This window comes from Peromyscus eremicus, chromosome 3, assembly GCF_949786415.1.
Source record: "Peromyscus eremicus chromosome 3, PerEre_H2_v1, whole genome shotgun sequence".
NCBI classification, from domain to species: Eukaryota; Metazoa; Chordata; class Mammalia; order Rodentia; family Cricetidae; genus Peromyscus; species Peromyscus eremicus.
The window spans coordinates 151,684,864-151,711,125 of NC_081418.1; the positions used below are offsets into that span (position 1 = coordinate 151,684,864).

The 26,262-nt window shown below is 40.6% G+C and overlaps 1 protein-coding gene across 2 annotated transcripts in view; it reads right to left on the bottom strand.

Annotated features, from left to right (window-relative positions):
* The window catches only part of Sox5 (SRY-box transcription factor 5), a 106,721-nt gene that overhangs the window by 52,977 nt on the left and 27,482 nt on the right, over nt 1–26,262 (bottom strand). For both annotated transcript variants that reach the window (XM_059258773.1, XM_059258774.1), the window contains exon 2: nt 20,245–20,391. In XM_059258773.1, coding sequence (XP_059114756.1) covers nt 20,245–20,391 — 147 coding nt within the window. The remainder of the gene's footprint in view (nt 1–20,244; nt 20,392–26,262) is intronic.

Here is a 26,262-nt window from a genome sequence, read left to right on the forward strand (position 1 = left end):
AAACTGCAAACCTATTCCTCCAGTATGTCGGGGTCTTCAAGTGATCTCTGTATCTCTGGAATTGCAGGCTTCAGAGCCTTGGTCCCTTCTCTTGTCCCCAGAAAGTAGAAGGGTAGAGGTCTCTGACTCAGTGCTCAGAGGCTTCAGCTAAGGATTATTATGCCAGGTTTTTATTCTTCATATGGGAATTAATCCTTTAAATGAGCCATCCCTGTCTTTTACCAAACCCAACACAGTGATGCATCATGGGAAAGGTGAAGTTCGTAGTCCAGACATTAAAAAATAGAACATTTTAAGACAGCATAAACGGCTAAGGAATTTTAATGGTTAAAGAAATATCATCACAAATAAAAAGTTCTTTTAAAAACAAAAATGCCTACATTTCATTGTTTTGAATTATTTATAAGGAACTCTTTATAGCCATGATGTCTGAAACCTAGATCCAAATCCAGTTGTTTATTGCATTTTTAGAACTTATTACAAAAAATTTCATGTGTGAATCCTCAGTTTGGGGTTCTGAAAATACAAGGGTACAGATATCAAATGCATGGTGGTTGGAACATTAAGTTCTACAAAATGTTCTTAGGGATTTGATATTAATTTTTATTAGAAATGCCTTTCCAAGGGAACCAGGATTACAGCTCTGGGTTCTGATACTTGTGTCTGTGGGGCCCTGAGCTCGATCCTGGGCACCGACAAAACAACACAGAACAGAGACCAACAAGGAACACTAAATTGCTTTAAAATTGCTCCTTTTTCCCGATACATTCATCAGAAGCAATTATTTTCCAACTATGACTAACAAAGTGTTTTTCTCTTCCCTTCCTTTTATAACCAACACATTAGAAAGTAGATAAAAACATAAATCTGTGCACTTTTTTTTTTTTTTACCGATTTCTCCCTTCTCCAAAGGAAATAAGGAGAATTTTCTAATTCAATTCTGTCACAGAGAAAGCTAGTTTCTGAGAAGTAAATCAGAAAAACACTGTTACGTAACTATTTGGAGGAGTATTTTGAGGTTATAAACCATATGTTTAATGAGTTTTATATGTAAAATACTTATAAACTTTTAAATTTGTTTTAACGATTATATAGCTGTTTAGTTTAGTTGCTAATTTGTAACTACTGTGCACTCTATTTCCTGACTGCCAAAATGTATCATCCTCCCAACATTTCAAGTGAACCTTGTACCATTGTCGGGATCTCAGCCTCCACTGCCTTGGCCCTTTCCGCCTCCCTGCTATAATCAATATTAAAAGCTGCAAAGCCCCTTCCTGTGCTCTGATTTATTTCTGTTGGAGCCTGTGATCAGCAGCCCACTTCCCTCTGAACTTCAAGCTCTGTAGCAGTCTGCACCCAGGAAGCCAACCTTCCCAGGAGGAAAGATGTGTTAATCAATCTTTTGAAATCAGTAACAACAACAAAAACAATGCTATGTCCCACGTGGAAGAGAACACAAGCTCAATGTGAGTCACGTGGCCATAGAACCGTGTAAGGTGTTCATTTATTTATTAAACTATGAAATATTCAAAGTGGTTAAAATTCCAAACACATTCAACATATCTAAAGTTTATATAGAAATACTTAAACACTGTAAAAGTCCCAAATCCATTATTTTAATGGGCTTCCTTTTTAATATTTAGTTTATTTTTTATTTAGTTTATTATTATGTGTAGTTTCTCTCTCTCCTCTCTCCTCTCTCCTCTCTCTCTCTCTCTCTCTCTCTCTCTCTCTCTCTCTCTCTCTCTCTCTCTCTCTCTCTGTGTGTGTGTGTGTGTGTGTGTGTGTATGTGTGCATTCACACGTTACTGGGGCAATGCTGGTACAGGGTACCAAATCCTATAGAGCTGAAGTTGCAGAATGTTCTAGGGTACCCAATGTGGGTGCTGGGAACCAAGCTTGGGTCCTCTGCAAAGAACCCACTGAGCCGTCTCTCCAGGCACAGGCTTATTGTTATTGTTATTATTATTATTTTATTGTACCTAGTTTTGTTTCTACATAAAACATGTCAGTTTACTCTGATCCAGACCCTCTTGGGTCACTAGGACAGGAGTGACATTTCAAGGCCTGGGAGGGGTGGTTAGAATCTTTAAACCCCTTACTGACTAAATCAAAGGTGGTATGGGCCCATTCCAGGCTGGGGTCCAACAGGGTCAGTTCAGGGCACATATAGGCCATTTGATAGTGACTTAGGACTGATGAGTGCCGACCCTTCATCTAATTGACCACCTCAACAGAGTCATCAAGGCATCTTCCTCCTTCATGGCAGTGACAGGAGAAACTACTTGTTATTAAAGAATTCCAAGAAGTACCAGCTGTTTATGTGGAATGCCAGTTAAGGGTGGTTTTTTTATGACATATTATGGAGACAAATATTTTTCTCTCAAGATACTGAAGGTGAGAACTGAATACTGAGAATTGGTATGAGGTAAGTAAGACTTTCATTTTATTTATAATGATCTTGGCTTTGTATGAATGTTCTCACAGAATAACAATTCTCAAGTGTCTGTTCTACTTAAGCATGTCATGGGACATGAGACATGGCAAGACTGATTTATTAGCTATTCATTTAAGAAATAGTCAATTAAAATAATTAATGTGTAGCAAAACTCAGCTGTAATAATGCCTCATGTTTAATTTTTCACAGCCCATACCATTAGGAGAATAATATATTTCCCAGTCTGAATAGCATACAAGATTTTATATAGCAACTACAATGACATCATTAGAGAAGTGTGCGTGTATGTGTGTGTGTGTGCCTGCATATGTGTATGGGTGTGCTTATCACTCTTGCAGGTAAGTGTTGGGACCAGAGTTGAATACTAAGATGTATTAATTAATCATTTCTCTCTCTTACTTTTGAGATGGGGTCACTCACTGGACCTGGAGTTCATCCGTTCCAGGATGCTGTCTGTCTGGCAAACCCCAGTGTCCTTCCAGTGCTGGGGATACACAGACATGGAAAGGATCTGAACTCTGGTCCTCACACTGGCACCCACAGCAGACTTTCACCTACTGAGTGATCTTCTGGCCTCAGAAAAGTCTTTCCTGTTTTCATTCTGCTTAGATTGAATCAAGGAAAAAATAATGAGTGATTATGAATTCTTAGAACTTCATGTTATTTTAAACAATGTTCTTATCTACTAGATTATCATATGAAATAAATCTGTCCCCTTGGTTCCTACAGAATAAGATATAATATTTATACATCAACCTTCTCTTATAGAATTATATATAATATGGAATATTATATAGTGTATTTTATGTGCATTTATACTATGAAGTTGTTTCTATATAAAATTTTATATTTAATATGTAACAATGTACAATGTTATACACAATACATTATATTCATTGTGGTAGATTACATAATGCTATATATATATATCTTTGCATAAATATCACAGACATGTGTATCTTTAAATGGATGGCATTTTTTGTTGTTGTTTGCCATATAGGAGCAAAGAGTATCAAAAAGATTAACAAACAGGAAAACAAACTAATAAAATTTTATCTCCTAAAACTTATCCTGCACTTTAAACAGTGTAACCAAACTTGTAAATCCCATAATAAGCCCATTTACCTGGTTATTCTTCACAGGGGGATGCACTCATTTAAATATGTATTCATAGTAAATCAATGGAGCTAATGTGTAGAACAGACAGCTAGTGAATTAACCTGAATTTGATCAAAATCCTGCTTGGGTTATTCTTTCTGGCCTCATGTGCTCTGGCTATCCTTAAACTTACAATGTAGCCAAGGATGATCCTGAATTTTCAATTTTCTTTCCTCTACCTCCAGAGTGCTGGGGTAACAGGCATGTGCACCATGTGCTTTTTATCAGGTGTTGGGGATCAAACCCAGGGCTCGCTGCATGCCGTGCAGTCTATGTACTGAGGAGCAACACCAAGTCCCTCCATCAGGTTTTAATGATATGATTTTCCTAACCTCAAGACATTCCCCAAGGCCAGTTTCATAATCAGAATCAAGGGCAAAGGCGCCAAAGTGTGAATGCTCCCTGCATATCACAGGAAGGGCTAGTAAAAAGGCATACTTCATGACATAAGTCTCTTTGCACTGACCACAACCATCACAATTCCTAAATCCAGAGTATCAAACCTAGACTAGAAAGATAAATTCTGACAAATCCTGCCTCTTGATTCCATATTCTTTCTAGGGATAGAGCTTTTCTCCAGAGTTCAAGAATATCAATTTGTTTTTGTTTTTTTTTTGTTTTTTCCTGGGCAAAATCACGTTTTGCAGACACTACTCAAAATGCTCCTGCAATGATCCAAGCCCCTGGGCTCTCATCACTCACTACTTTTTCAGAAAGAGGCAGCCAATGAGGGCAGGAGAGTATTGTATTGTATTGTTTTTTTTTTGTTTTTTTTGTTTTTTTTTTGTTTTTGGTTTTTCGAGACAGGGTTTCTCTGTGTAGCTTTGCGCCTTTTCCTGGAACTCACTTGGTAGCCCAGGCTGGCCTCGAACTCACAGAGATCCGCCTGGCTCTGCCTCCCGAGTGCTGGGATTAAAGGCGTGCACCACCACCGCCTGGCCTGAGTATTGTATTTAATCGGACTATAAAATGCCTACCCTCAAGGGGCTTAGAATCACATGACAGTAACCAGGATGGTGACTTTTTTTTTTTTTTCAAGAGCTGAGCTGCTATTGAAAGCATCAGTCTACCTGCAGTGAGATTACACAGGATGGATGGGGTTAATTCAGTTTTTATGGAAGTGGTGTTTGGGGTAGATATTCCACAGGTGTCAGGAGACACTGGAAGGAAGGAGACAGAACAGCTCTGCGGAGAAGGAATGGGGAAGTGAGTAAAACAAAGGACAAGGTGCATGAGAGAGCAACATGCTTGGAACACTGGGAGAAAGACTTGTGATGAGGCAGGGAACCAAGGAGGGGGCTGGTTCCCAGAATGCCATGGGAAGGCACAAACGCACTTCTTTTTGACATTCTATCTTTGTGTTTTTATTCTTAAATTCAGTCACAGAATTTCAGAGCGAGATCACTGTCAATCATGTTTCATTCTTCACAATCCAGAGAAAAGGCAACACTTTCTCTGCAGGCTGTTGTGTGGTCTCTATGATCACTCACAATGTTGTATCTTCTACAAGTCACTTCTCTATCATCCTGTTTTCAGCAGCTTTCTTCTTTAAGTCCATGTCATTATGGAACAGCACTCAGCCCACAGTTTTTTAATTGTGGGTTTTCTTGTGTGTTTCCCCATTATATTGTACAAAGGCTCGGTTATTACTCTTTTCTTTTATTCTGTCTGGTATCCAGCGTACCATAGTACATCTCCTAAAAGCAGTACTAGAAGACATAGCTATGAAAAACACTTCATCACACTGTTTGTAAAAATTATATAAGCCAGGGAAGAAACATATTGCTTCTTTCAGGCAAACTCCAAAGTTTCCTGCTTGGAACAGATTGACAGTGTTTATTTCAAGCGAGGCATCCCCATCCGTCCTTTTCCACTAGAGCAGAGGTTCTCAACCTTCCTAATGCTGTGACCTTTTAATACAGTCCCTCATGTTGTGATGACCCCAAGCATAAAAATCATTTCATTGCTACTTCATAACTGTAATTTTGCTACTGTTATGAATCATGATATAAATATCTGATATGTGACCCCTGTGAGAGGGTCATTTGACCCCAGGGGGCTTGTGACCCATAGGTTGAGAATCATTACTCTAGAAGCCATCTCATTTTAAACAAGCCCTGTGTTATACACCGCATGCCTTAAATAGACCTTTGGTTTTGAATTGAGACTAAGCAACATTTTGAAAGCATGTTTTTATAACATACTTTAATATTTCCCTTTGTCCAATCAAATTCTTAATGGCCTAAAAAATCAAGAAAATAATATGGTAAAGCAAAGGCCTGAAAGTTCACATTTGAATAGCTAAAAGCCACATTATTGATTTAGAAAGAATCCCTGTATTGACACTTTCTCTTATATAAGGCTGTACTAATAAATACAACTTTTCAAAGATTGCTCTGGTAAAACCTCAAATCACACACAGTGGTAACTAATGGTTTGCTTATTGTTACTACTAGATTGTTTTAGCACAATTACTCCAGTAAATCTTTATTAAGAGCAGATTAAGGCCCAGCCACTTAAAATTAAACTGATAAAGTAAATGCTGCTGTCAGCTTCATCTTATGGGTTAGGTCTCTGTTTACATGTTTGCTTATTTTTATTTTTTTTATGCTTTATTTTAATTTTATTTGTATCAGTGTTTTGCCTGGAAGAATGTCTGTGTATCATGTGTGTGCCTGGTGCCTGTAGAGGTCAGAAGAAGGTATCAGATCCTCTGGGCAGAGTTACAGATGGTTGTGAGCTGCCATGTGGGCACTGGGAATTGAACCTACGTCTAGTGGAACAACAGCTAGTGCTTTTAATCACTGAGCCATCTCTCCAGCCTTCATTTAGGTCTCTCTTTATTGATGTGGTTCCAAGTGCTTAAATTATTCTCCTGGATGTAACAGATCAGAATTTTAGTTTGGTGCAAATCTGTGAATTCTAGTTGAAAACGACATGATTACTCGGCTGTTTTCCCAAAGTTGGATTGGAACCATCATTTTTTTAGATAAGCAGTAGCTCATTCTATATGAAAATTGGCATGAAAACATTCCATCATTTGACCCAAAATTCTTGTCTTGCCCTGTATACACACAGGGCTGACCTCAGTACTTGTCTCCTGCTGACTTAAAATGAAACTTTGATCCTCCAAAGACTTGCATAGTGAAGTACAGAAAACACAAATCTGTGCCTATTTATGGGCATTCCTGCCGCCATCACAATGCTTTTTAAAATACACTTCACAACAGCATTTCTACTCATGTTATTTTAAGTGCTACTGGAAATAAAATACAAGAGAAACTTCTTTTTTTGCAACATTTCATCCATTCTATTTCTGCCCCAAATTTCTTTTTTCCCCTGATTTATGAAATATCCACAAAAGTCATCAAAATGTTACAACACCAAAGCTCAAATTATAAAATAGACTAGGAAAAAAATCAGGTCCCTTGGTTCTTGAGAGGCGAATTAAATGCAGGTCTCCAATGGTATTTGAGTACAGGAAATGCATTTCACGATATACTGCATCAGAACTACAGCCAAACAAAATGTGTGATTTTTATGAGAACATGAAATTATCAAATATATTTGCAAATGGCAAATAATTTGAAGGAAAGAAGTTCATATTTAGTTAAGTATTCACAATTCTTCTTGTTATTTTGCTAGTATATAACTTGAAATTTTAACTTTTACATTGTCTGGATATAGACAAAAACATCTCATCTTCATCTCCAGGAAAATACAATTGTATGAATATATCCTCAGCTGCTGAGCACACAGCTGGGAGAGCAACTGCTTAGGATGAGGAATATTGCATTCTTATGTCCTATGGCTCTCAAGGGAGATGGCATAATTCCAATAAGGTCCAATTAAATTACATACAAGAAAGGCACATTCTTCCCTGTCAACCTCAAGTATATGATGCAGAGTTAGCAAAACCCCCAGCTACCTAGACATCTAGAAACAGTCCCTTTGCATAGGCATGTTTCTTTCGGAACTAAAGACCTGGTTCTCGGAAGTTTCAGTGCTATGAGCCACAGAGAGCAAACTTCTTGAATAATAGGTACAGGACTAAAATTTCAGTGAGCAAAATTTTACCTCTGGATAAATAAAATATCAAATATATATTCAATTAAAGGAAGAATTTAAGCATTACTTTCTATTTCTAAACCTACATGCACCTACATTGCACGGTATTGTGTGCCCAGGTCTCAGATCAGGCACCCTCAGGGATGGGTGTCACCCTTTCAAACTCCCCAGACCATGCTGAGGAGACTCTGCACTCAGAGTTAGTGTGATGTCACTGTTCAGTGCAGATCTGGTAGGGCCATTTTTTTTCTCCACATTTGATGCTACTCAAGCCATAAATTTTCTGATCTGTATACACACACACCACAGTAGGAATTACTGTGTCCTTCCATTCAGATTAGCAATACTGAGAAATGGCACCTAGTGATCCATAACTTCATTGTCAGGGTTTTCAGGCTCTAGATTAAGCTAGTCTCTGTTTCTGTGGTGAGGTCCTGTACCAAAACTTGGGGCCTGGGTTCTGGAGGGTTTTTGTGAGTTTGAGGCAAGCCAGGTCTGCAGAGTGTTCCAGGTCAGGCAGGGATACACAGTGAGACTCTGTCTCAAAAAGCCAAAAGGACTATGTCTCCTTAAATGAACTTTGTACAATTAATATCACCTCCATATTGTAGGTTCAGGAGTGGATATGAAAACAGGGATATCTGAAAAGGATTCACACTATGGACACAATATGATAAAGCAGACATTGCTATATCTTCATATATAAAATATTAGTGATATAAAATAAATACTGAGAATATCTGAAAGTATGGATTAAATAAATTATATTAATTTCTGACCACAAAAGTTACTCTTTTTGTGGATACTTTATACAAACTTTACAGAAGTTTTTTTGTTAAGTATGTGTGTGATTTAAGATTCATTTACTTTTATTTCATGTGTGTGTGTGAATGTCTCCATGTATGTCTGTGCGCATATGCATGCAGTACTCAAAGAGGGCAAGAGCCCCTGGAACTGCAGGTACACATGGTGATGAGCTAACATGTGGGTGCTGGGAATCAAACCTGGGTCCTCTGCTAGAACAGTCAGTCCCTTAACTGCTGAGCCATTTCAATAAGCCCAACGTGTGTGTGTATGCATGTGTATGTGCATGTGCGCATGTGTGTGTGTATGTACATGTGTGTGTGCACACGTGTGTATGTGCATGTGTGCATGTGTGTGTGCATGTGTATGTGTGCATATGTGTGTATATACATGTGTGTGCACACATGTGTATGTGCATATGTGTGCATGTGTATGTGCATGTGTGCATATGTGTGTATGTACATGTGTGTGCACACATATGTATGTGCATGTGTGTGTGCATGCATGTGTGTGTGTGTGTGTGTGTGTGTGTGCATGTGTGTAACTGGGTGGCACTGCATAGAACATGGCTTCATAAGATACCTATAACTGAGGAAAAGGAGAAGAGAGGTGAGGCCCAGACTCAGGACTAACAGAGAAGATTTTGAAAGAAAAATGCTCTCCTACAATAGTACAGTCAGTTTAGGAGATTTCAAGCTCATCATAATGATAAAAATGAGCTATTCATAAGTGAAAATCATCTCTGATCCAGTAATTTAAGGGAGAAGCATAGTTTTCACAAACTTTTATTTTTTAAGTTTTCATTTTATTTTTAATTATGTGCCTCTGATGTGTGTGGGGGTATGTACATGTGTATGCATGTGCCACAGGGACAAAAAAAAGAGGGTCTTGGATCTCCAGGGCCTGGAGTTACAGGTGGTTGTAAGACACAAATGTGGGTCCTGGGAACCAACTTCAGATCCTCTGTAAGAACAGTGCATACTCTTAATTGATAAGCCATATCTTCAGCCTATCAGTGATTTTTAAAACGATAACTAAAAGTCTCTTTACTTCATGGGTATTGTTGAAATCATACTAAGGTTATAAAGTTTTAGATAAATGAAAATCATATACATATATATGTATATATAACAACATATTATATACATGATTTGCCATTTATCCAAGTGCCATATATAATATGTCATCATCCATATATTTACATATATATACATACATACATATATATGTATATATACATACATACATACATATATATGTGTATATATATATATATATATATGCTGATATGTGCTTCTATCTGTGTATCTGAAATCAGATTGCTCAGAAAGTAGATTTTGATTTTGCCTGTGAATTCAAGTCCTCTGTAAGAGCACTGCATGCTCCTGACTGTTGAGCCGTCACCACACAGTGTTCCTAAACTCTGCTAAGTACTAATTGACAGTTTTCCATTGCTGGAAGTTGAATTCAGGGTCTGGCCTTGCATGTACTAGTTAAGCACCCAACCAGTGAGCTACATCCCCAGCCCTTGTTGTTCAGACTGGGTCTCACCCTGTACCTGAGCTGGCCTTGAACTTGTTTCCCTGCTTCAACTAGGTGCTAGTACTATCAGAATTTCACCATGGCACCTGGCACCCGAGCAGCAAAAAAATTGTTTTTGTTTCTGTTGACTTTGTAGAAATCAATACTATATTCATGTTAGTATCAAACTAGTACTACTAAAGAATACCACATAATTTGCCTCATAGAGGTGGCTATAATACCACAAATTTCACTTTTAATTGAAAATATTAGCAATGAAATCAGTCTTGGTAATGTAAGTCAATCCTAAAAAATAAAACAGGAACTCCTCCAGGCTAAATAAGAACCTGTTCCCATTTGTGAGTGGCATGTGATGACCTCTCTGTACATCTTGTCACCTTGGCACTGTGGGCCTGCGCTGCGGAGGTCAGCCATACTGCCTATCTTCAGCTCCTAGGACTCTAATGGACAATGATGTGTCAATCAATACATATTTGTCAAATCAGATTGCCTTGCCCCTCCAGTGGCCATGGATGTCAGTAGTGTTCACATTCCAGAATCTTCCTAAGGATGTCTTGTAGAGATGATTTAAATCCTAATTCATTGGCCTGGGAGCTTAAAATAAAAAGTAATTTTGCCATGGGCACAAAGTTTTCTGTGACTACCCCAAGAAAGGCAAACAATGTCTACACAATTATGGCAGTTTGTTGAGGACTGTGACAAATAGGAAGTGTGCCACCTCACTTCAAAGGCTCAGGGAACATCACGAAGAGGAGGCAGAAGGATGGTAAGAGCCAGAGGACTGAGACATTGGCTGTGATACAGTGACTTCTAGACATGACAGGGAAGCTGCACCACCCACAAAACTTCAACAATATAGCTGCCTGAACAAGACCTGCACTGTGACACCAGTTAGAATACCACAGTAGAAGAGGAAGGTCTCCCAAGACCCCACCCCCAGGTGAAGAACTACAGGTGACTATTGAGAGAGGGAGAGTCAGTTTTGTCCAGAGACGAGCCCCTGATAGGTCATCTAATCCCAAGTGTCAACCCTAGACACACGTACATACGAGCAACATTAAATGGCCTCAGTAAATTCTACACGTACGTGTTACATGTATGTATGTATGCGCTTGAGAGGGGAACATCACTGTCAATTCAAGGGCTTCCTGGTCCACATGGTGAGTTCAAGTCAGCCAGGACTACGTGACAGGAGCCTGTCTCAAAAAAGCAAAAGCAAGCAAACACAATCCCTTTTCCTAAGAAAATGTCCTAACCTTTGGTCGGTCTCTCTCATTTCCCAGCCTCATTCTGAGTCACTCTCCTTCCTGCTCCTGGCATGGCAGCTATTCTTTCCTCAGGCCTTTTCTCTGAGCCTCGCATTCAGACTCATCCACACACAAGGGCCTGCATGATGGCTGGTCCTCACTGCCACGTTCTTTCTTCTCATAATTCCAGTCCGATAAGTGACTCCCTCTGCAAGCTTCTGAAGAGGTCTCCTCCTCCATCCCCAACTACTCTGTCTGATCATGTCTTATTTCTTTGATACACTAAGAGGTGACTGACTTGCTCAGTGGGTAATCTTCTGTTTTTCCCCATCAAACTGCCGTGTCTTAAGAGAACAAATTGGTGGCTGTGGTGCTATTTCGTGGTGCCAAATGTGGTTGATCACAGGTGTCCACCGACACATGAAGAATGGATGGATGGGCAGCTGATCCAAACCTGGGGAGCTACAGACACTGAAGAGTGGGGGACACTTGAAAGAACAGAGGTGAGGAACACAACCAACTCCACCCGGTCTTGTCAGGGCTCCTGACTGAGATGTCAGAATAACAAGATGGTTTGTTTGCGTAATGTGAGTGAATAGTTTTCCTTTTTGCTTGATCCAGTCTGGGCTGGATTTCCATGTCACTTGAGAATGACCATGTTGTCTCTTATTCAGCAGAGAAGATAAAATCCCAAAAAGCTGGCTAGGCTCTGCTGAAGAAAGAACCTTGGGGTGATGGAAGTTATTCTGGATTAGGTAATTCTGCTTTATGGGGTAGCGGTTCCCTGTTATTCCAGGAGTCCAGGAGGAGGTGAAAAGGCCTTGTGCCTGGGCTAGTGTGTATTGAACTAGACACTTTCTCTGCCTCCTTTACACTTCCTAAGTAAATTGTTCCATTTCCTAACAAAGCTTTCTGGATATCTCAGTTTTGCAATTGTCTACCTTCTACTTAGGGAGTTCTATTGCTATGCTTTTGACTCCCACGTCTACCTCTATTTAATGATCATTTAATTTATTTTCATTCTGTTATGTAACATTTGAAAGCATTAACAGTAATCTTTGTTCTTTCAAAAGGAAAGTTCAGATAGAAATCTAACAAATGCATATTAGATGTACACTCTTTTCCAGTAACTTAAACAACATTATTTGGCTGCCAACTTAGAACTAAATTTCTGCTTAGGTGCATGTCTGTGAGGAAGGCCACTGAAGTATTCCTGTTTTATGAAAAGGGGTGTCTAAGCAGCATGTATACAGACTGATAAAGAAACTCAAGTTTCAGATTTTCTTTCTCTATTCCAACAGTGTCTGCCTGTAACATCTGAACAGGATGGAAAGGGGTCAATCGGCAAGCCTCTAACGAGGGCCTGATCAACGGTGGAGGATGGGGAGCCATTTCCACTGTCTTGAAGTATGTTTTCAGAAGTGGAAACCATATGTGAATGCCCCACAGGAAGAAGGACAGATGAGCGTGTTTGCACACTGTCTCCACCAGGGAAGACTGGTCATCTCCGCAGCGCTGTTCTGACAGCCGATTCCTCTGTACCCCTCCGTTTGTCCTTCCCTAAATGATTTAGATAGTCTCAGCCCACCTTTCTTCCATTCCATTGCTTTAAAGAAGCTGCTTCTCTGTCAGAGACTGTCCTCTGGATGGAGCCAGATTGACAGGACTTCTGTCATTGAAAAAATATTGCCGAGTGGACCTTTCTAGGTTGACACATACCCAACAGCCTTTCTTTCCTGTGGTTTGTGTTATTAAAGTGATTTGACATGCCTCACCATGCTGTGTACAAGACTCGAACTGTTCTAAACAAAATCAGAATACCAACAGAGCGCAGACCAGAGGGATACTCAGGGCATTCCCTCAATCCCTCCTGGCTGTCTTCCCTTTATATTTAACATGGAGATTGAAACTAGTCTGTCTTTCCTTTATAATTTGTGTTGTTTTCCCACCACAAACACGGCTACTAGCCCTTTTCCAAGTCCTGAGAATACATGGCCTGGTGATCTGTTTGGACGTTTGTGGCCCTGAAGCTGAGAAAGCCTATGGCTAGGCACCGAGCTGCGGGAAGATTCCCTGTGACTGAACATAGATGGAAAGGGAGGGGCAGGGCGCATCCCAGGGGTTCAACCAACGCTAACATTTCATTTAACATGTTCCAGTTGAGTAACAGGAGACCAGAAAAAGAAAACTATTTTATTTAAAATCACAGGGTGATAATGTTTTATCTACCTTAAATCCGTCCCACCAGGCAGTGCTAATGATAAGGGCCATGTGGACAGCTCAGCTCTATGGAGTGACTCTTAGCTGAATGCACCATGCAAGGGTGATGCATCTACAACACATTCCAAAGACTGAAAGGATAATGCAGTCACACAGATTGAATACAGAGTAAAGATAAAGTGTCCACCAGCTATTCCACAGAATACAATGTATCTCTCCAGAGCAAGGTCCCAGTGGGACTCTGGTATTTAATTGACTTTCAGAGAGTGGATGAAACATTTGGCTAATTCCAATGCTGTATTAACCAGTTGAGGCTAAAATACTACTCTGCTCTGAAGTTGGAGGAGAGATTGGACATGCAAAAGTACCAGGCCCAACAATTGGAAGGTGGTTCCATGGCATTGTTTGACTTTGATATACAGTGATTAACCACAGCCCCTCATCTCTTAAGACTATTTCATCAAGTGCTTGTCTTCCTGATACTGCAGCCCAGGGCCAATGCTGGCCCCAGACAGTGAGTTTCGATGCTCTGAGATAGTGATCGACCTGGAAATCTAGGAATCTAAGCAGAACAGCATATGCTTAGAAATCCTTTGAGGTCCTCTACATACTCGGAGTAATACTTGCAGAACTTTTATTATTCAAACATTTCCATGGCTGTATGAGGCAGGAAAGCCAGTAAAGGCCACAGTAATTACACTGGGCAGTGTGCTTTGAATGTGTCACCATGGAAAGACTCCCGTGGTGGCCTTAGCTCTTCCTGGCCCACCTCAGACTCAGGAGATCTCTCGAGGCTGTGTGCTGTATGTTTAAAGGATGCTTCTGTCATCTCAGTAAAAATGATAAACTTTAATAAAAACAGGCTGGGCTCGACAGTACATGCTCGTGATCCCCACACGTGCATGGCAGGTGCTGGCAGGAGGAACAGGGAGTTCAAGGCTTGTCTGGGCTACAAAGCAAGTTTGAATCCAACCTGTAGTACTTGGGACCCTGTTTCAAAAACCAAAAACCACAAAAAGCTAACGCGCGCGCACACACACACACACACACACACAAACAGAAAGCAAGTAAATAAAACAACAGCATTTAACAATGCTCAACATGACAGCATATGGCACTGCTGGTCAGACATGATTAGGACCGGATACTGTCAGTTCGCATTTGAATTTTCCTTTTTCTCTCACTTGGCATTATAAATACCTGTCTCCAGTCACTAAAAATGCCATCATTTTCAAATGTATCATAACTAGTCTTCCATCAAGACGTCACTCTCTCAGCTGAGCACTAAACATCTTGGGAATATGCGTACCAGGCTTAGGAGTGTTAAACTATCAACTCATCCCTGCAGATCACTATGGCGGGGAGAGCACACTTAATAGCTTCAAAGTGTGTGATGGGCACCATTAAAAAGATGGCGTCTGAAAGAAGTCCCGGGTAGCACGGATACGACCCACGTAAGCACACGGCAACTAAGTCAGAAAAGATGGCTTCATTTCTGTGAGAGTGGATCAGATACCCACAAAGCTCTAAGTCTTGCTCTGGCACCTGAAGCAGGATTTACAAGGCTATTGCAGCAGAGAGGATCTGATTGATCTGGTCAGCTGGTGGGGGACATTTCTGGCTTTGCCAGACATGCATTTCTTTCTCTTGTCATAACTCCCAGGTGCTACTGCTGAGCAAAAGGGGACATCGCTGCCAGAAGGATTTGAAAAGGACAAAAAAATAAAATGGATTTGGACAATCTGTGTGTTCCTGCCATTGACAAAAGCTTGATTGTGGGGGGGGGGGGCTTGAGGAGGGTCACGGTGAGGTAAAAAGAAAAGCACCTAGGAACTCTCTGTTGTCACCAGCTTCTAAAGCTATTTGGTTTGGGTGGCTGCTGGAGATATGCATGTTTCCATCAAATACAGAGAGACAGTCAATAATAGCATGTACTGTGGTGATATATTATGTCCCCAATATATTGTGCACCCTAATAAACTTATTTGGGGTCAGAGAACAGAACAGCCACTAGATAGACATAGAGGTCAGAAAATGGTCTGGCACACACACCTTTAATCCTAGCATTCCAGAGTCAGAGATCCATCTGGATCTCCGTGAGTTCAAAGCCACACTGAAAACAGCCAGGCATGGTGACACATGCCTTCAATCCCAGGAAGTGATGGCAGGAAGCAGAAAGGTATATAAGGCACGAGGACCAGGAACTAGAAGTCTGTTAAGCTTTTGGCTTTTGAGCAGCAGTTCAGATGAGATCCATTTGGATGAGGACACAGAGGCTTCCAGTTTAAGGAAACAGGATCAGCTGAGAAGTTGGCCAGGTGAGGTGGCTGTGGCTTGTTCTGTCTCTCTGATCTTTCAGCATTCACCCCAATACCTGGCTCCGGGTTTGTTTTTATTAATAAGACCTTTTAAGATTTGTGTTACAATGTACAAGTTGCCCCTCAGATTTCCCCAAGAGGTGACTACTTTTGCAATGAAGAAAAAAATCTGAAGTTTAGACAGTTAGTCCAACTAATAGAGAGAAGGGTTCTTCCATGGAGAGGCTGGCTGGGATCTCAAAAGATCCCACTGGTTATACAGAAAGTGATTTAAATAAGCAACATGTGGTACTAACAAGTGAAATGCTGAACACATCCTATACCAGTCTGCTTTGTGGCAAAGTCTAGACTGTAAACAAATTTAAACATTAGTTAAGGCATGCAAGCATATTTGAAGCAAGATTCAAATTCCAATATCATGCAACAGTATGCTAAACAGTCCTCATACTAGAAGGCAGGATCTCCTGTACAAAAGTTGGAGATTTCATAGTTTTATGCTGTGTTATTTGCCAACATTTAACCATAAAGTTGCATATAAGCTGAGAGAATGTTTGTGAAATATATAATATATATTATATCTAGATATAATATATTATATATATATATATATATATATATATATATATATATAGAGAGAGAGAGAGAGAGAGAGAGAGAGAGAGAGAGAGAGAGAGAGAGAGAGCTGCAGGAAAGAATTCAAAACCTAGGTAAAAGATAAGAGTCCAAGTTTTTAAAAATATCTGAAGTGCTGTGGACATGTTGAAACTTGCTATGGTTTTAATTCTCCATTATATTGTCTTTGGTAGATGAGTCACTGAATACACACATGCACACACAGGGCATGTTACTAATTAAGTCAAGACTTTACAACATTAACCAGCAATAGCACTTCAGGCACTGATGAGGACAGCCCCTAAGCAATGACATCAAGGACAGGAAAGCCAGCACTCTGCAATGCAGACTTTGACTAAGCCAGACTTCATCTAGAATTTTCTCTATTACAAAATGCAATTCCTACATGCAGTGTGCAGATATGCACTGTGAGTCCTCTAAAGCTTTCTTTATCATTTAATATTATAAATAATTACGTTCCCAGGCAGCAGTTCAAAGCTCAGTACAGCACTTGTACAACACCCCAGGCAGGTCAGGTGACCTTTCTCCAATCCTGCTCTCTCTGGTGCTGAGGACAGACAAAGTGATGTGTCTGTCATACGCCATTACCATTAGAACAGAATCTTGTTCTTTTATTACAGCTGAACTCCGCCAGATCTCTCAGCAGGAATGCTAAGTGAAATCAATGTCTTGGATTTCCAGGCTGAGCTCGGAGGTCGCAGCCACTCTATCATTTCTCAGCACTATCCTTTCTCTGGAGCGCACGCACTCCCTGAGCCTCCAACTGGCACACAGCAGATTGAAAACAGCATGCATCAGAGGACTCACGCTGCACAATTTTACAGTCTTTTGGAGCCCCTCCGTTTGATCCCCCCTTCCATGTTTTTTTTTTTCTTTTTGCAAATTGCAAATAAGTTTTGCTTGTGTCCTCTGGAGTTGGGAGTCAGAGGCAATGGCACATCCCAGAGGAGGGTGGTTGGTGTAACTCAGAACACACCCTTCACTTTCCACAGCTGTCAGTAGGGGCCCTGTCCATCTGTCCTCCCTAGAACTTGACATGCAACTCCACTGCTCCAAAGAGTCAATGTACGTGTAATGTAAGCCATCAATTCCATTTATGCCAAGTAGGTATGCACACAAAGCCCTTACATTATTGTGTGATAGCAAGACAGGCGTAGAGACTGACAACTACGGAAAACAAAAACACACAGAAAATATCCCCGAAGGTGCTGATAGCTGATTGTTTTAAAACATAAATATGTTAATAAATGAATGGTCATGAATAAATTAACTCTGTGGAGTCACAATATTTGTCATGCTATGTATAAACGTCATTTCTAAGCTAGAAGACAGTAAATGGGTTCTGTTTATTGATTACTAGTTGCAATTCTGAAAACTATATTCAAATGAAGTGACTTAGTGCCACGGCTCTTCTGAACGTACTGTCTTTTTCTGGCGAACTGAATCAACGCAGGCACATTTTGGAATTCTTTCTGACTACAACGGCAGCGGCAGGCACATGATAGAGGACACTGGGCAAGGAACACACATGTTCATTAAATTGTTGCTACTGGAAAAGAAGAATGTTGTGCTTGGTTACATCTTTATACATGTCCTATAAGTGTGGGTGGGAGGAGGAGCACCCATGAAGCTTTATGTGATAGAAAATTCATGAAGGCTAACTTTTAAAAAGTAATTATACTTCAAAGATAAACTCAGAGTATATGTTTATATTCTGTGGATCATGGTAATTGAAACACAATCTACTTTTTCACTCTTGTGAAACAAAGCGAGGCACAGTGACTGTGAGATGGGGAAGAATTTTAAGACTGCCGAAACAATTGTTCTCTTTGTGCTGGATCCATAGGGTTTCATGAGTACACAAAACTGCTTGGCTCACTAAAGCCCTTTCCCAACCACAACAAAGAAGACTTCAGTGGCTTTGGCATTGGCCATTGTTACCTACGAAAGGACATTGTACCAGTCACCAGCCAGCCTGCTAATGGAGAGACACATGGATGAATGACTGGGGACTGAGCAGAGGCAAAGACAGAAGAGGCTGTCTGCCATTACACACTTCCTTGTTATTTGTTTAAGGGGAATGGTTGAGACGATATTAAGGATAAGAATTTCACCCAGAAGTAAGGGGGAATTTCACTAGTCATCTAAAACAGAATCACACAGTCTACAATTCTGAGAGGGAATCCTCTAATGTAAAGCACTGTTACAGATCATAATGTGAAGGGCAAGGAACACGTCAAAAGGGAGAAGCAGAGTCACCCTTCACAGAGGCATCTGTGTGTAACAAGGACTCCACTACTGTGTCTTAATTTTGCTTAAAACATCTCTGTAAATACAACACTTTAAAACTGCTAGCCCCGGGAGCCATCACAAGAGCTCTGCACCACTTCAGAATTAAACCTGACTTGATAAGTGTTATAATTGTCTCTGAGCCTTAACACTTCCCATGTGTCCAAGATGATAAACGGAGGCAACTCCGGTCTTATACATAAAGCAAGGGGTGCGTGAGGTCCTCCAAAAGCCAATGCGACAGAAGGGGGCATATGTCTCAGGCCTGCAGTCGGCAGTGTGCAAGGGTTTTCCCCAGTCACAGCTCCGCTGTCAGGTTACGCCCATGCTCAAGCGTGCTCTTCCCTTAGCGATGGAGGAAAGGCACCGGGGACTCTGGGAGTCTTCTCACAGTGGACCCAATGGTCCCCTTTCCGGACTCCACTACCTGCAGTTCTATAGTAACTGAATGGATGTTCTGAGCTTCCCTCCCTTTCAAGCTTACTCATACACTTCATTCACCCTTTGTGATTGCGCCACCCTGACTCCCCTAAGACATTCTCATACCTCCTTCATAGGATGGAAGACAGAAGCAAATTTCTAGATACTTAAAAAGAAAAAAAAAAAGATGTTTGGTGGAAAAATTATTAGCAGTGTCAGTTTTCTGGTTAGTATCTTCTAATAAAGTTAAATATTTACAGGTATTTTTCTAAATAATCACAGAAAACATCACTCTGGCTAGCCTTACTCACTTCATAGGAAGCTTAATGTGTTCACACAACAGCACACACGTGAAGTCTGCACATACAAAGACTTTTCCCACAAGGCTCTCTGCTCTTTTCTTTTCTAACAGGCATTCATCTCTAACTCCCCCAGCCTTCCCCGTGTTCTTAGGAAATGTTTCCATCGCTCTAACGTCAGGACTGTGTTTAAATAGTCTCCCAACTCTATTGTTACCTTCATGTCCTTCCATGACGATCTCAGTGGACGGATGACATATCTAAAATGACAGCTGTGCCGTCACCATGCTGCTTTGTAATGGCTACTGATAGTTTTAAAGAGCACTCCACAGGTCTCCATTCTACTCACACTCAATTTCTATTTCAGCTCTGTATCCCTCGGCAAACGTTCGCATTTCTTGCTGAAGCCACTCTCTCTTCCCAATCAAGTCTAAGGTACTTTATCCATACACGGCTTTGTGGAACTTATTGTTGATTATTCTTTAGATTATAAAGGATGGCTATTTGATTGTCTATAGATGCCTAATTTTAAGGCTATAAACTCATGGGTTCAAAGATGCACATTTTAGATTTTCATTATAACTATTGATATGTTTGCTGAGTGAATAAGTCAATTATTAGAAATGTAAATTTACACATACAGCTATTGCTCCTTCTAAAAGTCTTACCTCCATGTATACCCTGAGTTTAGCCCAGTGGCTGGAAGCTACAAGACCTTCAGTAAACACCACTGAGTGAACAGTAGAAGCTCCAGCGCAAAAGACAGATCAGCTTATTGAAGAGGGTACCTTGCTTTTGGGTGGTGGGCTGTTTGTGCTCTTGTCTGTGTGAATGCTGGTAGGAGACACGGCAGCACCAAGGTTGCCTTGGGGTAGGCCTAGGAGCTTCCCTCCTGGAGAAACCTGCATTGCGGCTAGCTGGGCAGCATAGAACTGCTACAGAAGAAAAGACAGAGAGAGACTGTCAGTCATGACGCAAACACCCTTCGGAACACACAGTCAGACGCACCATGCCTCCTACGCCTATTTCTGGGTACACCAAAAATATTTAACCAAAGAAGCTGTCACAGTTCCTACAAGTTAACTTCTCAGGAGAGCAACGGCAGGCTACAGGACCTTGGCAGTAGTAGGCTCAGGGGCACGGAACAGAAGCAGTCACCACACCCATGCCTTACCAGTGGCTAGGAAGACAAGCATTTGGTATTATCTGGCTAAAGCCTGCTTCTGTTCACCCTTAAATTCTTCACTGTGTGATACCAAGAGATCAGCTTCCCATACAGTGCAACTCTCTTATCTTTGTTGGTTCAATCTTTGACTTATTGAACTGGGCATCTGGAACTTTCTTTTTCTTCTGAGAATTAACTGTATGGAAATTTGGAAACATGTTGACAAGGAAGGAAGGAGATGACCCTGGGAGGCTGATATGTGATCATTCTACCTATACTGATAAAAATTAACTGGATGCTTGCTTGTTATGCAACTTCACAATATAAACAGACACATCTAAAAAAAATCTCTAAAACACATACTAATTCTTATTAATAACAAAGAAAACTTGCTCCAACAAATAACTGATGAATTTAAAGAGACATTTCACTTTTATAAGGATGTCTTGGGGTACAGTATCAAACCTCAAGATTACACTCAAACATGGACATCAAACACTGAGGTGAACACTCTTTGTTTGTTTGTTTGTTTTTGGTTTTTCGAGACAGGGTTTCTCTGTATAGCTTTGCACCTTTTCCTGGAACTCAGTTGGTAGCCCAGGCTGGCCTCGAACTCACAGAGATCCGCCTGGCTCTGCCTCCCGAGTGCTGGGATTAAAGGCGTGCGCCACCAACGCCCGGCTGAGGTGAACACTCTTAACTTTGTGTAGCATTCTTTAAGAAATTTAACAGTTAGAAAGCAATAAACCTTTATAACATGTGTGTGTTCTACATGTCCCAATATCCTATTTTGTACTCATCTTGAGATCTGGAGAGCTTTTTCTGAGCCTCTACAATGAATGTAAGGAGTGGAAGCCCCCAAAGAGAGAAACTTCAGGTCAGTCCTCCAGGAAGAACAATGTCAAAGCAGAAAATTGTCCCAGAAACACAACAGATTCTGCTAAGTGGGATGCCACTGCAAATGGCATGCTGGAAACAAGCACAGCAGTTACAGGAAGACACATGTGCGTCACCTGCAGGTCTCGGTCCCATGACCCAAATGCAAACAGGAAAGTTAAGTTGGTGACAAGAACTACATCTTATTTATACGTGATGTGACATAAGACACACTCAGAGAAAACAGCAACCTCCATATTGAAACACATTTAAATCATCAGTATTGATCATCACCCCCATCACATTTTTATGTGTTGGGATAATAATAACATTTCTTATTTCAACCATTGAAAAAGTATTTCATCCTTAAGTCTTGGGTTATATAAAGAGTAAAATAATAATTCACTTCATAGCTGAAGACTTCAGGGTTTACAGTTATTTTTTTAAATCCATAATTGATATATTTCTCCTGATTGTGATAAAAACTTGTGCATTATTTCATAGTATTGAAAGGTTGATTCTTTCTGCCATCATTTTGCGCTGTCTATGAGCCTTTTCATAGTGTAACTGTGTCCTCAGGACTCAGCTTACTTAGCAAATTACACACATGCCTAGTGGAATACACAGACTTGTGAATTCGAAAAATACACAAATTTTCAGTCTAGCCACAGAATCATATTATATTCTGTAACTTCTATATAGCATTGCTTATTGTGTCCTTGAAAAGAATTGTACTGATTGTTACTACTAGAGATGTGTGCTAACAACACACACTCCTGGCTTTAGTATGCAGCAAAAGGGAGATTTTTACCAATTAATACAGATGACATGGGGCATCTAGATGTCTGTATGTAAACACCAAAACGTTTAAAAAATCTCAATGATTAAAAGTTTAGTTTTGACCTTTAAACATTTATCATTATATTTTTAAAGGTATCTGTCTGTCTGTCTGTCTATCTATCTATTAATCATGGTTGGTGATTAGACGTTTAAATAACTTGGTCAATTACTTCTAAAAGTTGAGTCAATGATTACTGATCATTATGGGCATATTTGCAACTTTCAAAACATAAAAACAAAAAACAAAATTACAGGACCTCTACTTGAAGTTAGAAGGCTACAATCCTCAAACGTTGGATGGTGTTTGAACCCTGAAGAAGCACACACCCTTGCCCCACTTCATGCAGGCATTTGTCTGTACCATTTGACAAATGGAATCGGGGTTTATCAGGGTCCAGATATCCAAAGACATGCTTTGGAATTCAAACTGAAAAAGCTGTCCAAAGTCAGATGGCGTTTAGCTGGAGTGAATATTCAAATCTCCTTCCCCCTTAGCTCTGGCAGAAGAGACAATGGCCCCTGAAGGAAAGTATCACATTACAAGCAGGAGCTGCAGGATAACCCAAGCCAGACTCCAGAGCTGTGTGGAGGGACAAATGCATACATGCAAACAAACTCGGGGACTGTGGATGCCAGAGAGACGGGAATAATCAATTGACCGACTATCATCAATTTTATGATAGTATTTCCTTAAAAAAATCTCTCTTGTTAGAGTTTGAAGGAAGAAAGGAGAGAAATGGAATAAGAAGTTAATATTTTAATCTTAAGTTTTCTTAATGTTCTGTTGAGCTGGAACCTGTAAATGGTTTAACAAATTCCCACCATTAGTTTCAAGATAATAGTGAAGTGGGTCAGTGGGTCACCGGTCACCTTTACTTCTAGCACTCTGGAGCCAGAGGCAGGCAGATCTCTGAGTTTGAGGCCAGCCTGGTCTACAGAGCAAGTTTCAGAACAGCCAGAGCTACACAAAGGAGCCCTGTCTTGAAAAAAAAAAAAAAAAAGAAAGAAAGAAAAAGACAAAAAGAATGAAAGAAATTAAAGAAAGGAAGAAAGAATGAAAGAAAAAATCAAAACAAACAAACAAAAAGAGTGAAGTGTGTCTGTGAGGCTAAACCACTCAGTCTCAATAAACCAGCAAGTGAGAGAAGGCCTCTAGCCTGAGTGTCTCAGGGAGGCTTACTCTCTCCCGGTTTCTGATGTTTAGAAGGAACATGGCAGCTGTCTTCACAAAAGTACACTTGCTATCACATACTTCATTTTACCTGCGACCCTGTGAAGAAAAATGCAAACCTGGGTGTTATCTACAAATCTAAGTGTGTAGTTTAAGTAGCTGTCTGTGGGAGAGCAGGAATGTGCTCCCTATTGTAAAGGGCCCCCTGAGGGTGGTAGACACAGGACAGCAAAGCCAGTGACTCACACTGAGTGAACACCCCGAGAAGCGAGCAGCACAGGGTTCAGAGGCTCCGCTTTCCTGTGGACACTCGTAAAATACGGGCAAGAGAATTTATCCTGAAAATCCAGGCATGGGAAGGCCAGGGAATGAGAACAAAGTAAGTGGAGACTGACTAGAACCAAGACAAAGCCGGAGGGTCTGCTGTGAGGGCATCAGAGTTGAGTCGTGACACTTTTGAGCCTAGGAAGCTGACCTGGCACCTGAGCCTAGGAAGCTGACCTGGCATCACTAATGCGAAAATGAACAAGAGGAAACAATATGAACGTCATAGCATGGTGGGCCCAAAACGTAATTTACTGAAGTCTTCATTTTTAAAATACAATATGCAATTGTTTGTCATATGTTTGTGTATAATAATAAATCTGTGAGACAGACAAAGTGTATCGCACTTCTGTTCTGAAAAAATAAAAAAAAAAAGGAAACCAGACAGAGAGGCTATCTCATCACCCTGCAATGTGACAGCAAAGTGTTGGCCAGTCCATCTCACTGGGCACTTCCTTGAAAGGCAAAATCTCCCCCTCTTCTTCATCTTTCTTCACCCTCTTCCTCTCCTTGCTCTCTATCCTCCTCCACCCTTTCCTCCCGTCTTCTTTCTCCCTCCATCCTCTTCCAGTTTTCCGCCTCTTCTCCCTCCTTTTTCTTTTCTTCCTAGAGCAAGAGTACTTAAACCAAGGCTGATGCACACACTAGGCAAGTGCTCTACTACTGAGCACATGTCCAGTCCCAGACACTTTGAAAAGTGTCAAGAGTACGATGGCTTCTCCACACAGCAGCTGAACTGTATCCACCCTGGCCAGCCAAACCTCGTCGCCATTTTATTATACCCCTGGTGTGTGTATATGGAAGCAGGTCAGGCGTTAGGGTGACAGGTCACTTACAGGCATTTGACTTTTCCTGCCAAGCTCTAGCAATCCAATACTAGATCAGAACTTGGCGAGGGTGATAAAGACAGATATTTTCACCTCTACTAATTAGCTTGGTATTTGCAGTAAGATGAGAGTTCAACACTTTTGGACAATCTGGTTTTTCTTCCATGGTTAGATACAATACATATTTCCAACCTTTTAATGATGATATTTACTTTAGACATGTTAAACAAAATTTTCAGTGCTCACCATAGAGTAGCTTGACAAAATAACAACCAATTTAAATTCTAAGCTGGATTATCACATTCATTTGAAAGGAAGCTCTTGCCACTTCTCCCTAATAGCGTATTTTCCCCAAATTGCTCACAACACAGCTTCTCCCATTGGCTACCAGCCTGGTGTCTAGTTGCCATCTGGAGTATCTGGATTTGAAACTCTAGGCACTGACAAAAATAACTATCAGGATGTGCCGTTCAGTGGCTAGTAAACCCCTTGAAGGCAGGGCCTATGCCTTTGTCTCCACCACTTTCTCAAAGTATCAAATGCAAGTAGCATAGACCCAAAGGCGAGAGCTTTGTAAAATGATGTTATTGCCTTTTCATGGATATAGGTCTCTGTTCATACTTCATCATCTGGTTACACATCTGTCAATCTGGATGGAGGTAAATGAGACAGTGAGGACCCTGCACTCAGCCATTTCCCAAGACCGAACATCATAAGATAATGGATATGCTTCGATGCACTACCTCCCTCTACTTCAGGCATGAATGTGGAGATGGGGAAGAGAAAGCAGAGCCATGTGAGTCCGTGCAGCGACCTTCCTCTACCTTTCCTTCAGCTTCTTTTCTCTTTACATGGCTCCTCAAAATTCAACATCACACTGCACAGGAAACATCTGTGTTTCTTTTGTGAGGAGAATTTCTTAAATGTTGTATGTAAAGTACGGCGGTCTTTGAAGGCCATTTGGTAACTCTTATACAACCATGAAATGAATGAAGAGCCCAAGACTGTTATAGCCACCAAAGAATTTTTGTTAAGTGAATATTTATAAGGACCTTTACACATTCATTGTATTTTTAATTATGTGTGTATGTCTGTGTTTGTATGGGGGTATGTGCATGTGACTGTGGTACCACAGCTGCTAAAGAGGACTTCAGTCCCCCTGGAGATGGACAGAGTTACAGATGGTTGTCAGCGGCCTAACTCTGAAGCAGAGAACACAATTTGGGTGCTCTGTAAGAGCAATATGTGCTGAGTCGTCTCCCAAGCCCACTTACAAAGATGTTTCAAAGCAGAATCCTATTCTCTGAGTGATATTTTCCCCAAACACCAATATTTAGAATAAAAGAAGTATGCTAAAAGTGAATATAAGTGAAATTTTAATATTTTACTCTTTAATCAGATGGGAGCAAAGACATTGCTTTAATTCTCCCTAAGGGTTTAAGTGGGTACAGGATAAAGTTGTCATCCTGTGTGGTCACTGATGATTAATAAAAATCATCACTCCAGATAAGTACTACTCATTAAAAAATAGAAAATAGGCAAATATACAGACTTAAATTTTAAAAACTAACACAAATAAAATATTTCTGATACTGTCTTCCAG